The sequence below is a fragment of the Piliocolobus tephrosceles genome, chromosome 4 (genome assembly GCF_002776525.5).
Source record: "Piliocolobus tephrosceles isolate RC106 chromosome 4, ASM277652v3, whole genome shotgun sequence".
NCBI classification, from domain to species: Eukaryota; Metazoa; Chordata; class Mammalia; order Primates; family Cercopithecidae; genus Piliocolobus; species Piliocolobus tephrosceles.
The window spans coordinates 34674718-34687425 of NC_045437.1; the positions used below are offsets into that span (position 1 = coordinate 34674718).

The following is a 12708-nucleotide window of genomic DNA, read 5'->3' on the forward strand; positions in this document are numbered from 1 at the left end:
TCTGATCCCTATTTGCAACCAGTGAACTCAGGACTTCTTTTTGAAGGCTTAAGATCTAATTCCTCATTAATCCAAATTGGGCTTTCCCCAGTTAGATCACTTCTCACTGTATTATGCTTTGTTGATAAGATAAACTGAGAGTGGGATATTTCCAATATTGTCTTTGCCATCATACTCAGTAGTAATGTATTAAGAAAAAAGTGTTCATTCATGATTAATTTTTTTCCTGGTGTGAGAAGAGGTTTCATTCTACTGAAAGATGTTTTGGCTATTGAAATGATGACATTATTTTTATTTGATTTAGTTATAGTGACTTAAAAATATGTTTTTGCCTTTTTAGGCTTTGGCAAAACAAGCCAAGATTGATTTTGAAGAACAGTTCCTTAAAGAAAAGAGATTTCATGATCAGATTGCTGTGGAAAGAGCTCAAGCTCGTTATAAAAAGCATTATTCAATATGTGCAGAAATTTTGGATCAAATAGTTGATTTGTCCACTAAAGTGGCAGACTATCGAATGTTGACAAATAAGTAAGTATTTTTTTTTTTAAATAACATAGTAGAGACACGATAGAGAATGAGGAAGGATAAGATTGTAAAGTAGATACTAAGCTGATAAGTAAAGAGAGATACAAATGATTCATGAAAAGACTAAAAGGTGGGGTCCAGGAGACCTTGATTACTGACTTGACTTACTCACTGACTACTTTCATTTAAGATGCCTACATGCCTTTTTCCATACCTTTTATGAAAATTAACTCAAAGTGGATCATGGACTTAAATGTAAAACATAGTACTATAAAACTGTGAGGAAAAAATGGGAGACAATCTTTGGGCTCTATGACTAGGCAGCAAGTTCTTAGACTTGACACCAAAAGCATGATCCATAAGAGGAAAACTTGACAAATTGGACTTCATTAAAATTAAAAAGTTTTGCTCTGCAAAAGACAAAGCTTTATAGGTTGGACTTCTTCAAATTTAAAACTTTTTGCTTTGAAAAAGCTGAAAGGATGTATAGAACAGGAGAAGATATTTCAAACTGCCTATCCAACAAAAGACTAATATCTAGAATATATAAAGTATTCTCAAAACTCAACAATAAAAAATAAGGCAGTTCAAAAATAGGCAAAAGATATGAAAAGACATTTCACTGAAGAGGATATTCAGATGACAAATACACACGTAAAAAAAATCATCCTCAGTCATTAGAGAAATTCAAATTGAAGTCACAATGATTTATCATTACACTCTTATAAGAATGGCTAAATTTTTTTAAAAAAAATGAGAACACCAAATACTGACACGGATCTGGAGAAAACCACCAATTCATTGCTGCTGAGAATGTAAAATGGTACAGCCCCTCTGGAAAACAGTTTGGCAATTTCTTAAAAAGCTGAATATGCAAATCCCATACAACCTAGCGATTACACTTCTGGGCGTTTATCCTAGATAAATTCTATACACACTAAAAATCTGTATAGAAATGTTTATATCACCTTTATTTGTAGTAACTTAAAACTGATAACAATTCAGATGTCTCTCAATAGGTAATAAAGTATGATACATCCATATCATGGAATATTGCTAAGAAATATAAAATAATACACTATTAATGCATGCCACAATCTGGATGAGCCTCCAGATACTTATGCTGAGTGGAAAAAAGCCAAAATGTTACATGTGCTATGATTTCATTTACATAACATTCTTGAAATAACAAAGTTATAGAAACTGAGAACAGATTAGTGATTGCCAGGGGCTAAGAATGGGGTGGAGGTGAGAGGGAAGTGAGTGTGTCTCTGAAAGGGCAACATGATGGGTTCTGTGGTGATAAAACGTTCTGTATCTTGACTGTATCAATGTTAATATCCTGGTGGTGATATTGTACTGTGGTTTTGCAAAATATTACAATCAGGAGACACTGGGTAAAGGGTATATGGATCTCCATATTATTTCTTACACCTAATGTGAATGTACTATTACCTCAAAATAGAAAGTTTAATTTTAAAAATCAAAGTATATCTAAATAGCAACAGAAAAACATGAAAGTGGGATAAATGATTCATAGAGACTACTAGGTGTGAACCCTGAAAACTTGAGACAGGTCTCAGTTACTTAGAAAGTTTATTTTACCAAGGTTGAGGACGTACCTGTGACACAGCCTCAGGAAGTCCTGATGACATGTGCTCAAGGTGGTCAGGCCACAGCTTGGTTTTATACATTTTAGGGAGACCTGAGACATGAATCAATATGCAAGAAGTAAGTATATTAGTTCCATCTAGAAAGACGGAGACAGCTGAAAGCAAGGCCCACCCAGTGGGGGCTTCCAGGTCACATATAGGTGAGAGACTGAAGGCTGCATTCTTTTGAGTTTCTGGTAAGTCTTTCCAAAGAAGGCAATCAGAATTTGCATCTATCTCTGTGAGCAAAGGGATGACTTAAATAGAATGGGAGGCAGATTTGCCCGAGTGGTTCCCAGCTTGAAACGGCCCAAGATATTTTCCTTTCACATAAGCTAAAGCAGATTCATGCTGGTAATCCCAGCACTTTGGGAGGCTGAGGCGGGTGGATCATGAAGTCAGGTGTTCAAGACCAGCCTGGTCAAGATAGTGAAACCCCATCTCTACTAAAAATACAAAAATTAGCCAGGCATGGTGTCAGGTGCCTGTAATCCCAGTCACTCGAGGGGCTGAGGCAGCAGAATCGCTTGAACACGGGGGAAGGAGGTTGCAGTGAGCAGAGATCACGCCACTGCACTCCAGGCTGGGTGACAGAGTGAGACTCCGTTTCAAAAAAAAAAAAAAAAAAAAAAAGCAGACCATATAGCTGGAATTTCCAGACTAACTTATATGAAGTCAACAGAACTCATTCTGAAATGGAAAGTATAATACTGCTTCTAAAGCAGCCCTTTTTTTTTTTTTTTTTTTTTTTTTTTGATATAATAGCATTTTTTCCTCACTGTTTTATTTTGAATTAATAATTGCTTCACCAGATCAGGCTGATCTGAAGTAAGCTGACGGAATTTGAATCCTCTAAGAAAACTGAATTGCTAGCCCAAAAGTATGCATGGAATCTTAATAATGTCAGCTAACAAGCGAAGTATTCAGGGCCCCAGAAGCCATAGCAGGTGATTTTCTTATTCAGGAGCCTCAGTGGATCAGGTGGGGAATGGCAAGGTCAGAATCTTGAGGAAAAGGAGAAGTTTGGCAAGAACATGGAGACCAATATTCTGTATGACTAGAGAAGCTATTTTAAAAATGTTCCTACTTTTGCCATTTTATCCGTTTCTATCCTCATACCCTTAAATGTGAAAAGAATTTTACGGTAAAGGTCAGATAGCTAAGGTTTTTTCCTTCTACAGTTTTTTTTTTCAAAATACATGGACTACTTTAGTGGGTTGCAATCATGAAGCCATAGAATGTCTACAGATGTCATAGTAAGTCATATTGAAAGAGAATGTTAAAAGGTTTTTAGGAGGAAACAGGTAATTTTGGGGCTTTTTAAAGCCCTAATAAGTGGTGGAGAAAGCAAAACGGAGAAGTACCTGAATATGAGGTTTGTCAGGAGTTCAAGACCCCTGAACACACAGCCTTTTAAACCGGAAAAGTTGTTAGGTCTGTACCCATTAAATGATAGCTCCTCATCCCCTCCAATCCCCAGCCGCTGATAATCTCTATCCAACTTGATGTCTCTGAATTTGTTTCTTCTAGGTACCTTATATAAGTGGAATAATACAATAGTCATCCTTTTTGTGTCTGGCTTATTTCGCGTAGCATAATGTCTTCAAGGTCCATTCATGTTGTAGCATGAATCAGAATGAAATACTACTTTTTAAGTTGTAATTTCAAGTTCTAGTCCAACTGTTTGTGATCACGTCAGGACATTTCACACATCTTGTCTTGAAACAATTTTCCCATCACTCTTTCCTTGCTGCCTCCTAAGCATTCTTTAGGCCTCAGCTTGGCAATCATTTCTTTAAAGAGACCTTCCTGGAACAAACAAGTTAAGTTGAGTCATACTGTTATACTTTCCTATTGTATAATTCTTGTTCAGAACTTTCATTTATTTATGCAACTGTTTTTTGTCCTTATTTCCCAGAGTCTGCTATTTAAAGCCAGGTATTCCAGTTGCTATTATATTTCTAGTGGCTAATAAAATGTTTGGAACTTAGTGGGTTTGAAGAATGATTGTTACTTTATGCCACGGGTTCTTTAAACTTTTTTATTGACTGTTTCATAGCAGAACAATATCTCTAAAAATAGTGAGCACAGTCAGAACACTTAGGTTCCTTAATTCTCAGCTCTGATGTCAGCTTACTATGCACCCTTAGGAAATTATTTAAATGCTCTGGTATCGGTGTCCTCCTGTGCAAAATGAACAAACTGAGTGCTTTTCAAGGCCCCTTTAAGAGAACATTAGGTTTACATTTTGTAAATAATTTGTAACAGAAAAATCTAATATATATTAGTCTTATTGTCATTGCACATATGGTAACCTTTAAGATCATTTTTCAGTAATTATTTCTGTTTGTCTGATGAAAGTGAGCTAATTTACATAAATATAATAAAAATACCAATGTTTAAAATCTATATTTGACTAACCATTGATTCATCTCTACCTTTTCTTTGTACAATAGCCTGATTCCATATAAGTTGATGCATGATTGGAAGGAACTATTTTTTAATGCAAAACCCATATATGAACAAGCCTCTGTTAAGACACTACCTGCTAACCCCTCAAGAGAACAACTTATAGAACTGGAGAAAAGGGACTTACTAGATACCAATGATTATGAAGAATATAAGGTACCTACTGATATGAAATAATTAGAATGCTACATAATAAATCCTTTTTCTTTAACATTAATTTTGTGATATTCCCTATTTCATTTCTACTAACAAAAATAGGCATGTTTTGTTTGCATTTTCCCTTGTTTTAATTTGTATATTTGTGCTACTTTTTAGCTGCTTAAACTATACATAAGCTATTATCTATTGTTAGTAGTAATCTTAGGGGAGTGGTCTGAAAAAACATCAAGCATAGTAATTGTCTAAGTAGACAGATTTCAGAATTTTTAAAATGCTTTAATTTATTTATTAGCATTTTTCTTTCTATGGGCTGTCTACTTTGGCTTCAAAAACCATTGTTAAAATGTATTTCTTTTGTAATCGATCTAAATAATAGATTTTTTTACAGGCAAAATGAAAGAGGAGGAGGTCTGGGTTTTATGAATAGCATAGATTCAAACAATCTTTTCTTCAAAGATTGAAATAAAAAGTATCAGGTGCCAACTGTGATTCTTAGAAGAACTATTGTAAACGCTTTGAGATTAGACAGACTAGAGCTACATTATTGAAATTGCCAACTACTAACTGTGCAACCTTAGGTGACCAGTTCCTTAAGGGCTAATAGATTTCCATTTTTCAATTTATGGAAAGGGAATACTACTGTACCTACTTCATTTAAAATAACATGAGTTAAACACAGCTGAGTGCACTTCATGTTGGATGCATATAATACATATCCATTTCTTTCCTCACCATCCTACTCTCCCCATCCCACTCCATCTCACCCTTAGAAGTAAAGGTGTAACACTCATAGCTTTTGGATAGAAGTTTTGAGTGGATCAACATCAGTGGAATGAGGAGTGAGGCTTTTTATTAGAAAAATTACAAAATGAGTCCCAGAAGTTCAGTAAGTGCAACATGAAAAAAATCTATGGAAAGATGATTTGACCTAATTATTCACTGATAGTAAGTACTCAACAAAGGTTTGTGGAACAATGAGTGAATAAAATGAATAAATTACAATGAACAAAGAAAAGTGCAAAATAACACTAATAAGTAAATATTACAAGAAGATAACCTTGTGGTTAAAAGATAAGGAAATAATATGAGATTATGAGAAATTAAATGTACACTATATTTTAATTAAATGAATCTATATTTGTAGCACTAAGAGAATTATTATTAAGGATTGATTAGAACCTTAAAAGATATATGTGGATGTTTGTTTTCTATGGTTGTAAAATATACTAAACCTATTACATCCACTTAAAGTATAATGCCATGTAATAAAATGCTTTGACAGTATCAAACTATGTTAAAGTATTTCTTTCCATTGTAAATTAAAAGTCATTTTATTTGACAGACTTTACTCGTTCATCGAATGTTTATTTCTAAATTACTTCTTAAACAGCTCAATCTCTATTCTTGTTGCTCTTACAAATCAGGAGACCTAGTAGGCTGCAGCTTAGCAAAGATTTTTGTCTCTCTAGCTATTTTCCTTGTATGAGAAATGGTTACCACAGGAACATGCTTGTCTTACCCACATCCTGAAGCAGATGATGCATTTCTTTTGCAGGAAATTGTAAATTTTTGTTAGGAGTTTGTGATCATCTAGCAATGCACTTTATTTTGTGTATTGACTTTGCTGTTTTTCTGGAAATGAAAATTACCTTAAGATTTATAATATGTTTTCACAAGCTCTCTCTGATACCATAATGGAAAATATGCCATATACAGGTTTTAGGATGTACTGTAAACTATTATACTGTCATTCTTTATTTTTAGACCTTTGGTCTCTTCAAGAACTTGTCCTAAATGTTCCTACATACAAGTAAAAAATAAATGTTTCAACTTGTAAAATATATTATCTGGCTTAAATAGTCTATCACAAGACGCAGAGGGGCAGTGCATCCTGGCTTATCTAAAAGAAACAGTGGTCCACATTTGTCATTATTAAATTTGTTTAGGAGTTTTAATGCAAATATATTACTCAGAAATTAATACATTTGCTTCAACATAATAATGTTCATTATAATGTTATTGAACATTATATATAATGAACATTATATATAATAACATTTAAATTATGTTGAATGATATTCAATAATGTTCAATAACATTATAATGAACATTATTATGTTCAAGCAAATGTATTATTCAGAAATTAATCTTCAAAAAGTTTATATTCTTAGCATACTTAATTGATGTCCATACCCCCTACCTTTAAAGAACTGACAGTTCCCAGTTTTGAGTCTGTGCTTTTAAAAGCCTATGTTCTGTTAGAATAAGCTATTATGCTTAAACTTTTTAAATATTGTACCTAGAAATTGCAATTAAAACAGATGTTTGCTTATGTACATGTCATATGTAGCTGCCAAAAATTTGACACTTGTTTCTTAACGTTATTTCCTAAATCGTCACACTCTGTTTATATGAGAATGACTGAATATGAGGGAGCTCTAGCGCAGTGGCTGGAAATAACATTTCTCTCTCCCAGGAAAGAGGCAAGAACAGCATGATGGAGCAGCCAGACCTCTCTGGCGCAGCATAACAACATTGAGTTATTTAGTAGAGAGTGAGGCAGGGCCCTGAAAGCTGAATGGACCATAGATAGCAGGCTAAGCCAGGTGGCCCGGTTCCTCTAGTGCAGCTGGCAGCACAGCCCCACACAGCAGCCAGTGGTTCTCAATCATGCAGTGGACACCTGCCGGTGAACCTCAAATTCCCCCTAATGCAAATTCTTTCGATGGGTCTTACTAGCACATGAGTTGCAATTCACAGCATTTCACTTTTATATAAGCTGCTTACTAGCAATTACTAGTTGAATGAGTTTAAGAGTTACTAAAATTTAGTGTTCATAAACTAAAATTAGCTCATGGCTATGGTTTCCTGAAGATTTGGATTTTTCTAAGAAGTCCCTGCCGCAAAGCACTTAACCATTTTCAGAGCTCTACTGTGCATGCCCACAACCAAGTGATAGTTGGAATTTCTATAATTTGGAGGAAGGATGTTTCATTTCCAGGACATCATCCATGTTGTCTTAAGTTGTTCATGATTTTTAATTGCTGCTATTTTTTGCCTTTAATGGCAGATTACTGTTTAAGTTCATGATCAGGTGAGCTTGTTGTGGTTATGATTTTCCATCAACTAGACTTTAAGATGTGGTTGTATATGTTATGTTTTAACATCTGTACGCCTGTCACTATAGCACATGTATGGATACCTACCCCCAAACTTTTTTACAATAACATTTATTTCCACCAGGTCTTTTTCCACCAAAGAATAGAAATATGGCACTAAATGGGCCATGGAGTTCTGTTGTTTTCCTGTCTCATCTGAATTGTTTGGCCCAAAGACATCCCTGGATCATTGACCCAAGAACAGAGAGAGATTTTAGTAGATGAATGTTAAGGGCATGTGAATCGATCACTTTTTTACATTCAAAACATATACATTGCATTGATCAGCTCAGGCTGCTGTAATAATACACCATACATTGGGTGGTTTAAACAACAGGAATTGATTTTTCATAGTTCTGGAGACTGAGAAGCCCACGATTAAGGTGTTAGCCAGTTTGGCTCCCCAGTGAGAGCTTTCTTCCTGGCTCACAGAAGACTGCCTTCCTGCTGTGTTCTCACAGGGCAGAAAGAGAGGGAGTGAGCTCTTGTCTCTTTTCTTCTTATAAGGAAACTAATCTCATCATGGGAGCCCCGCCCTCATGACCTCATCTAAACCTAATTGCATTCCACAGGCCTAGCCTCCAAGTACCATCACATTGGAGGTTAGGGCTTCAACATATGGATTTGGGGGAGACACAAACATTCAGCCCATAATATATGCATTATTCAGGATCCTTACAAAATGTCGCAATATGGAAACTTACTAATAAAGTATAGGAACTTTTAATTTCACATGAAGTTGCTTGTTTTATGGCCTCTTCTGTTTCTTGCCAAGAAGTCTTAAATTTTCTTGTCTTTTGACTATGAAGATGCTTCTATTGATGAACCTGAGCATTAATTCTATTTTAATTAGTCATTTTAATATAAATATATATAATTGCATTGTGTAGTACTGGAGGGCCCTGAAAAATATGATGGTTTCATCTTTTATTTTCAGATATGGAGGAATACAGCTGACCTCTAAGTGGACAGAGTAAGCACTTGCTTATATGATGGAGGCTGAGATATTCACTAAGGCTATTCTATTGTAAAAATTCTGCCTGTCATTGCACTCAATGCCTCATAATATCATTCCTTTGAATTAAGACACCAGCACTTCCTAAAATACAAACATTTCTCAAGATAGGCAATAAGAATCATGATCAGCCTCCAAAATAGAAAGGAGCTGGGAAGGAAGTTTGATGTTGAAAGGAATATTCTCATATCATTCTAGTTTACTTTTTAAGAATGTGCCATTTCATACCTACAGTTTCTTTTCTCCATTTGTTTACAGTTTTACTTCTAACTCCCCAGATTCCTTCACTAATGGTAAGGCTATCTAAATGGCTTTTTTAGACTAAGCCTCATTGTATCTTGGTTGGGTAGGATACTTTTTTTTTCTTCCTTTTTTTTTGAGACAGAGTCTCACTCTGTCACCCAGGCTGGAGTGCAGTGGCGCAATCTCGGCTCACTGCAAGCTCTGCCTCCCAGGTTCGTGCCATCCTGCCTCAGCCTTCCCAGTAGCTGGGACTACAGGCGCCCGCCACCACGCCCAGCTAATTTTTTGTATTTTTAGTAGAGATAGGGTTTCACCATGTTAGCCAGGCTTCTTATCTGTAGTAATCAAACACACTGATTCTAACTTACAGAGCAGAGCATCAATGTATTGGTTTTCAAAGAGGGCTCTAGTTGCCCTAGGTCCATGGTTGCCAAGAAACAAGGCTATTTTCTAATGGTTGTAGGCCAAGGATTTCACAGGGCTTGATAGAGGTCTGGGACTTGTGTCTATGGAATAGGAGAAATAAAAGATGAACTTGGGTCATGTGAAGGATATTTGGCTTCAAATTATTTACACTGGAGATAAGGTAAGTTCATTTGAAGACCATGGTAGAAATAGTTGAATTAAGGTATCAAGTTCAAGACATTAGACCAGAATTGAGAAATGGTTTCCAAAAAGTTGGTAACCAGATAGAAGTGGAATGGGATGTGAGAAGGACAAAGCCAAAGAGAGGAGTCCTGGATGACTGACATGAATAAGATCAGAGTGATTGTCCACCACTCATTTTTATATGTTCTTGATCACATAGAGAGAAGGCAACCCTCTTCCAAGCTGTCTCCTCTGTGGGACCAGGAAAACAGAAGGTGGTCAGGGCTTTTCTGGGCTTTCTTCACGGAGTTTTGGGTTTGTTCTCTACCTACTTTGGCAACTACAAGAGCCAGCTTCTATGCATCAAGCCCACTTTCTCTTCAATCAATTCCTTGGAATTACCAGCTAGGATTTTAGAGTTGGCTATAAACTTTTAAATTTTAAAACTATAGGCTGGATGCGGGAGCTCATACCTGTAATCCCAGCACTTTGGGAGGCCAAGGCAGGCAGATCACTTGAGATCAGGAGTTCAAGGCCAGGCTGGCCAACATGGTGAAACCCTGTCTCTCCTAAAAATACAAAAATTAGCTGGGCATTTTGGCGAGCACCTGTAATTCCAGCTACTTGGGAGGCTAAGGCACAAGAATCCCTTGAACCCGGGAGTCGGAGGTTGCAGTGAGCCAAGATCGTGCCACTGTACTCCCGCCTGGGTGACAGAGCAAGACTGTCTCAAAAGAAAAAAAAAAAATTTTTAAAGCAATGTCTTAACAGATAAATATAGGAAGGACACAATGGGATTTGTAATCTTGAAAACTAGAATGGATCTAAGAAAGTGTTTAATTTTTAATTTGGCTCAGATGTGTAGGACTGAGAACCATAAACTCTCCCACCTAAAAGACCCCCAATGCCACCACTCCTGTCCATTGTCAGGAATTGTCAGACATATTTGGTACAGAGGGCCTATAGTAGTCTTTGACACATTGGTCAGTGTCACCTCTAAGCTTTCTGGGGGTGGCTTATACCTCTTTGAGGTATCAATCTTAACAGTGAAATAAAGAGGGTGGTAATAGTCATTATAGAAGAGGGTATTCCATGTGAAAAAATACTGTGTGAATTTTGCAGTTACCAGATAGGCAGAACAAGTCATAATGCCTATGTATTTTGTGACACCAGAGAAATTCCAACCAAATCTATCTTTCTTACTATCCCTGGCTAGGTAATAGCAGTAGACAGGTGAATTCAGATGTAGATGCTTCTGGAAAAGTTTCTTTAAATAGTAAGACCATGAAAAGTACTATAAAAGTGATCCTGAGGTAGGCTGCCACTCCCTGATGAATAGAGCATAGTTTAAGCAGTTGGGGAATGACATTTACTGTTTTGATAAGGATAGCCACCACCACTAGAATTGTTTGGTGGCCCCAGAACAGGGAGAAATCTGATATGAAGTCCAGGGTGATTCAGTCTCAAGGGCACTTGGGGAGCAATACAGTGACCTTAGAGTCTTATTTTTTGTTTGTTTGTTTGACCCAGGCAATTGTGCTTTGAAAAGCACTGGGCTGCTGTAATTCTCAGTGTGCCACATTCAATGCCTTGGAAGGGCCATGGTGGCTTTCCAGGAATAGAGAATGGAACAAGGAGTAGGAACCTATCATTTTGGGGTGACTGAACTACTTTTCCACTGATCTCAGACCTGCAGTCAGCCCAGTGATTCTGGCTGCTTGATATATTATTAATTTGTAGCTCAGTGTTTCTAAAAAATAAACCTGTCACTGCTGAGCTTTCTGAGCTTCTGAATATGTGACAAGCTGGAGTGATTGGATTGCATCGTGAGGTGCCAGGCTCTTTCCAGTATGGGTCTGCAGGCCTTGACAGTGACCACTGTCACACACTGAGTAACTGACTGTGGCCAATGTAAATTTCCCTCCAAAACCAAGCATAAGGTAGATGCAGTCTACTGCCCTTGGTCTTCTTTTGCAATAGGCTAAAATTAAAAATGCCTGTTTTTGTACCATTAGATTAGGGCAGACTGAGGAAGGCTACTCCTGGAACAGAAGTGACCAGATTACTGAGTGAAAGGCATTATTGAATCAGGTCAAATTTATTAGATTTCCTGATGATCCAGAATTAACCATGGTATGGATCCATAGGCAGGGCATTGGCCACCCACAGTCTGCTTCTAGCCAGAACACTGTTCAGCTCAGCATGGGGCTCCACATGGCAAATGAAGTTGAGCTAACCTCTGCCTTTCCCTTGACAGTGCAGACTCTGCATTTCCTGGCAATAGATATGACCTTTTCTCTAGAGGTGCACCCACCCTGCCAATGTCAGTGAAAGATAGACACCCCTGCCCACTGGCTCCTCTGGAATCTGAAGGCCAGAGTGTCTGGTAGAAAGATGTGTCCAGGTAGCTAACCATATGCTGACCTGACTGGAGGTCAAGTGACCTAACAAGGCTTCCAGGCTCACATAACAGGGCCAATTCATCTTCCAAAGTTGTTCTAAGTCCTTGAAACTGGGCCCCAACACAGAGCCCATTTCCTGGCAGCTCCTGGATAAAAAGACAGAATTCAGCTATCCTTCAGCTAATTATCCTCTCTTCTCTCTGCCTTTTTATCTAAGGCAGTATGTGGCAGCATCAATCTTTTCCACTGTCACATGGCTATCAAACAGGTCCCATACAGTGTTCAAGAAACCCTGTGGGGATGCCAGATTACACAGCTGAACTCCCCTTAGGGAAGATAAATAACCACACTTTCTGCCTCTTCTAAGAAACCTGGGAAGTTATTGTAAATGTTTAAGTCTGAATAAAATTCAGGCAGTTCTTCCAGATTTCCTCAGGGTTTGGGGGTAGTTGGAGGACGGAAAGTCCTGGAAGAGATGACAACAGAGGCTCTAAAAG

General features: G+C 37.3%; 1 protein-coding gene across 1 annotated transcript in view; it reads left to right on the top strand.

The window, feature by feature from the left end:
* SPEF2 (sperm flagellar 2) overlaps window positions 1-12708 on the top strand; it is a 193620-nt gene that overhangs the window by 50743 nt on the left and 130169 nt on the right. Inside the window, exons 9-10 of the mRNA XM_023216523.2 lie at window positions 341-528; window positions 4634-4802. Of these exons, the coding sequence (XP_023072291.2) occupies window positions 341-528; window positions 4634-4802 (357 nt within the window). The remainder of the gene's footprint in view (window positions 1-340; window positions 529-4633; window positions 4803-12708) is intronic.